Genomic DNA, 5,706 nt, shown 5'->3' on the forward strand with positions numbered 1-5,706 from the left:
TATATAGGGAAATGTTCAGCACCCTAAGTTTTACCACACACTTTAACAAACGTTTTTTGTCCTACATGGGTTAGAAGTTTTGGAATGGGCTAATTTTTGGTGAGGATGATCTCTATGATTAGAAGATCATCCTCCCCAAAAATCAGCCCATTCCGAAATGTTTAGCCCCATGTTTACAAGTTGAAAATCGTGGACCGTCCATTTTTTGTAAATCATTTTTGATGGGGTTAGAAGTTTTGGAATGAGCTGATTTTTGGTGAGGATGATCTCCTCACCATAGAGATCATCCTCATCAAAAATCAGCCCATTCCAAAACTTGTAACCCATGTAGGACAAAAAACGTTTGTTAAAGTGTAGGGTAAAACTTTGGGTGCTGAACGGGACCCATATATATATATATAGGGAGATGTTCAACACCTTAAGCTTTATCCTATACTTTAACAAACGTGTTTTATCCTACATGGGTTAAAAGTTTTGGAATGGGCTGATTTTTTATGAGGATGATCTCTATAATTAGAAGATCATTCTCACCAAAAATCAGCCAATTCCGAAATTTTTAGCCCTATGTTTACAAGTTGAAAAATCGTGGACCGTCCATTTTTTGTAAATCATTTTTGATGGGGTTAGAAGTTTTGGAATGGGCTGATTTTTGGTGAGGATGATCTCTAGGAGATCATCCTCACCAAAAATCAGCCCATTCCAAAACTTCTAACCCATGTAGGACAAAACACGTTTGTTAAAGTGTAGGGTAAAGCTTAGGGTGGGGAACAGATCCCATATATATATATATATGGGTCCCGTTCAGCACCAAACATTTTGCCCAATCATTTTTGTCCTACATGGGTTAGAAGTTTTTGAATTGGCTGATTTTTGGTGAGGATGATCTCTACAGTGAGGAGATCATCATCATCAAAAATCAGCCCATTCCAAAACTTCTAGCCCCATGTTTACAAGTTGAAAAATCGTGGACCGTCCATTTTTAGTAAACCATTTTTGATGGGGTTAGAAGTTTTGGAATGGGCTGATTCTTGGTGATGATGATCTCTTCACCGTAGAGATCATCCTCACCAAAAATCAGCCCATTCCAAAACTTCTAACCCATGTAGGACAAAAATGGTTGGGCACAATGTTTGGTGTCGAACATTTCCATATATACACAATGTGTTTTATCTTATATGGGCAAAAAGGTTCGGAATGGGCTGATTTTTTTTTTGTGAGGATGATCTCTATGGTGAGGGGATCATCCTTGTAAAAAATCAGCCCATATTGATATTACTAGCCTCAGTTTATAAGTTAAAGATTTGTGAACCATTCATTTTAATGGTTAGTTTGTAACCACTTTTCATAAGGTTGGAAGTTTTAGAATTAGTTGAATTTTTTTTTTTTTTTTTAAGGATAATCTACTCACCATAGATATCAATCTCACAAAAAATATGCCAAATCCGAAACTATTTTATCATATAGGACAAAACGTTGTCTATAGACAAAACTATTCAATGCATTTTCGAATTGAATTGAGTGAGTTAACAATTTTGTTAGATGATTTTTATAGCTGACTTGAGAGTAATTGGTTCCATCGAGTTACGGGTCTAGTCACTCAAAGGTATTTTAACGCTACGGGCTTTCAACCCGTAAAAAAGTAGATAACCTAACTACCTAACCTACATCGAGAATAATAGTTTCAAACGATGTTTGGTGGCTTGTGCTCAACATATGGCTGAGATGAGAAGTTATTCATCATCTCAACGGATCTCAAGGAAGCTTAATGTTGATACTTAGGAAGCCTATGATTTCCTTACCTCTAGCGTCAAACATAGGTTGAGGTTAGAAGAGTCCTAATCATATAAGGAAAATATTAATTTAGCATTAAAAAGACTTGAGGTCAAGCAAATTAAGGGAAGTTGGTTTGATAACAACAAATAACACAAACAAATAATGCCTTGCACGATACAGCTAGCATTTTTATATTACAATTCCCTTAGAATTTAGATAATGTGCCTCATTCATACACCTCTCCTTCTCCTTTCAGTTAGTTTTTATCACTTTTTCTCCCAAAAATCTTAATCTGGAGAACTCAACCATGTAGAAATAATCTCATATTTGATCCCCCTTTCTCTCTAAAGATCTTTGAAGCTTACTTGCACAACACATCCACCTCTCTCTCTCTCTCCTTCTATATACTACACTCAAACCCTTCTCGTCATCATCACATTCTTCAAAACCCATCTCTTTCTTATTTCATATACTTAAATCTCTCTCTCTCTCTCTCTCTCTCTCTCTCTCTCTCTCTCTCTCTCTCTCTACCATGGGGAATTGTCTCACTTGTGCAACATCTCTCTCCAAGGAAACAGATGTACTTCCCATCGAGACAACCTTCAAACTTCCCTCTCCAGTACCACCTTTGTCACAAGGTTGATCTCTAATCTATCATGTTGTTTTAAATCCAATAACCTTAATTTCTATCTCATTTAGTGTTTTTTTTTTTTTTTTCTCCATAATGGGTTTCTTTTGGAATTACAGATGGAGGATTATTTGCAGGAGGAAGCATAAATCTTGGAGGCCTAGAGGTGTCTCAAATCTCAACATTCACCAAGATTTGGGCAACCTTAGAGGGAGGACTAGACAATCTTGGTGCCACGTTCTATGAACCATCACCGATCCCCGCAGGATTTTTCATGCTTGGTTGCTATAGTCAACCAAACAACAAGCCTCTTTTTGGGTGGGTTCTCATCGGAAAAGATGACAACAATGGAACACTAGAGACACCGGTGGATTACACGCTTGTTTGGACTAGCGAATCAATGAAAATTAAGCAAGACGGCAATGGGTATATTTGGTTACCGACACCACCGGACGGTTATAAAGCGGTGGGTCATATTGTCACAAACTCTCCCGAGAAGCCACCCCTCGACAAGATACGGTGTGTTCGATCCGATCTCACTGACTCTTGTGAACACGACGAGTTTATATGGGGAGCGGATAAGGTGAGCATCACAACTGGAATTAATGTCTACGGTTTGAGACCCATCACTAGGGGGACCCAAGCTCTTGGTGTTTCATTGGGTACTTTTATTGCTCAAGTTGATGAAACAGCTTCACCATTACCTCTATCATGTTTAAAGAATAGAGACTTCAACTTATCTTCTATGCCCAATCTTAGTCAAATTGAAAAACTTGTACAAGCTTATTCTCCATGGGTTTACTTACATCCAGATGAACAATATCTCTCATCTTCTGTCACTTGGTTTTTTAACAATGGAGCTTTATTGTATAAAAAAGGCAAGGAATCAGAATCAAATCCTGTTTCGATTGATCCAATTGGTTCAAACCTTCCCCAAGGTGGTTCGAACGATGGGTTATATTGGTTAGACCTTCCTGTCGACGAGGAAGCTAAGGAGAAGGTTAAGAAAGGTGACTTGCAAAGCTCAGAGGCTTATCTACATATAAAACCCATGTTAGGCGCCACGTTCACAGATATAGCTATATGGATCTTCTACCCTTTTAATGGCCCAGCAAGGGCGAAAGTCGAGCTTATAAATATTCCATTAGGAAAGATAGGGGAACATGTCGGTGATTGGGAACATTTGACCTTGAGGATTAGTAATTTTACGGGGGAGCTATGGAAGGTGTACTTCTCCGAACACAGTGGAGGGACTTGGGTGAACGCATCGGAGCTTGAATTTGAAGATGGTAACAAGCCTGTAACTTATGCTTCATTGAATGGTCACGCACTTTATCCAAAACCTGGATTAGTTCTACAAGGGAATGCCACACTAGGAATTGGAATAAGGAATGACACGGCAAAGAGCAAAATTGTAATGGATACAGGAGTGAGTTTTGTAGTAATCTCGGCGGAGTACTTGGGTACGGTCATTGAGCCTCCATGGTTGAACTATTATAGGAAATGGGGTCCAAAAATTAGCTACGAAATTGCAACTGAGCTGAAGAAGATTGAGAGTTTAATTCCAGAGAAACTTAAACCTGTTTTCGACGGAATCGTGAACAGTATCCCAAATGAAGTGCTTGGGGAAGAGGGGCCTACTGGTCCCAAGGTGAAGAACAATTGGAATGGTGATGATGTTTGAAAGGTGGATTATGTTATTGTTTGGCTAAATTGCATGGATTTGTAACTGAAATTTAACGATTTATTCTTTTGTGATGATTTGATGTGCTAGTTTTCATGGTTTTAAGAATTGAGTTTTGGGGGTTGAATCTGGTTCGAGCAATTACCTCTGAAATTGGTTTAAATTATTGAATTCAATTTCAATGTCAATAACAATTAATAATTACATCTCTAGGGCGTTTATGATTGCTTATGGAAATTAAATAATAAAGATATATTTGATTCAGTATGGTTGCCCAGAAAAAAATGAACCATTTTTTCATCCAAAATGATTTTCGCCTACGACATTCAGGTCATTTTCAATTTGTTTATAAGCAGATTGAATTCAAGGGGCATATCATCACTTTTTGAAAATATAGGGATATTTAAAATATTTTCCTAAACAAGGAGGAATATATCTAGTCTAATAACCCAAAACTAATTACCAACTGTCTTTTTGGCATTTTCGTAGGAAACTAACTCAAATGAATGTGTTCCTAGTCATCTCGCACGCAATTCATCACTGAATAATGCTTTTCGGAGGCCTCCTCTAACATGGCATGTGTTAGAATCGTAGATCTTTTTCCTCGGAGTACAAATACAAAACTGCAGATGTTTATGGGGATGTGTACATGTGCATCCCGAGAAAATATATGTGATTCTAGCTCATGTCATGTCAAGGAGCATATGTCAAGCGGGGCGTTAGAAAATCACGGCTCTTCATCATTTAGACAATTCAATGAATTATTCCTCTCCTTATTGAATTTATGCTATTTTGGCAAATTGAACAAAAGGAAACTCACTCCAACTCCTTCGAGAGGCATCGCATTCATTTTTCAAAAATCATTTTTCTAAAAAAACAAACTTGATTAATATAGTTATTATAATACAAAATCTTATTTCATACATTATCATAGGGATGTACAAAATACCCATTACCAGCTCAAAACCCAGTCCAAAAAACATGCTCAAAACCAATTCAAACCTGAAAAATACCTAAACCAAAATGTGTGTGGCTTAGTTCGATTTGATTGCAGTTTCTATGACCTAAAACCGGACCCAACCCACAACTGACCCATAAAATACTTGATACCCGTACTCGATACCCGTTACCCATAAAATATTTAGATTTTTAAGTTAAAAATATTTAGAAATATCTTGTATAATTTGCATATACTCTATTTTTTTATTAAAAAAAAAAAATTTAATGAAGTAAGATTTATATATTTATAAATTTGAATTTTAGTTTAGATTTAAACTTTAAACTTTAGAGGTAAACTAACCTATATAAATAAATCAAATCTTAAATTAAAATATTTTAATAAATACCCTTACCTGTATCCTAAAAATCGAATTTGGGTAAAGTACGAGTATAATGTTTTGATCTTTACAGTACCCGAAAATTAATGGGTCGATTCCGATTTCATGTATACCCTTGATTCCGACTTTAGCTCATCCAATCCCCCTTAGTCGAACTTAAGTCTGGCCACCCGATTATAATAATAATAATTAAAGAGCCCAATCTTATTTTATATCAATTCTTAAAAATTATTCTTACGTCTAAAAAAGGAAAAAAAAAATAGTAACAGCTAATTTAACATTAT

The 5,706-nt window shown here is 36.4% G+C and overlaps 1 protein-coding gene across 1 annotated transcript; it reads left to right on the forward strand.

Annotated features, from left to right (window-relative positions):
* Positions 1-1,976: 1,976 nt before the first annotated feature.
* Positions 1,977-4,234, forward strand: LOC147400337 (hypothetical protein At1g04090-like). The gene is made up of 2 exons (XM_086445976.1): positions 1,977-2,411; positions 2,521-4,234. Exons 1-2 carry the CDS (start codon positions 2,306-2,308, stop codon positions 4,083-4,085), a joined length of 1,671 nt encoding a protein of 556 aa, XP_086302102.1. The 5' UTR covers positions 1,977-2,305; the 3' UTR covers positions 4,086-4,234.
* Positions 4,235-5,706: the final 1,472 nt, after the last annotated feature.

This window comes from Akebia trifoliata, chromosome 6, assembly GCF_017979445.1.
Source record: "Akebia trifoliata isolate Shusen 1 chromosome 6, ASM1797944v1, whole genome shotgun sequence".
NCBI lineage: Eukaryota > Viridiplantae > Streptophyta > Magnoliopsida > Ranunculales > Lardizabalaceae > Akebia > Akebia trifoliata.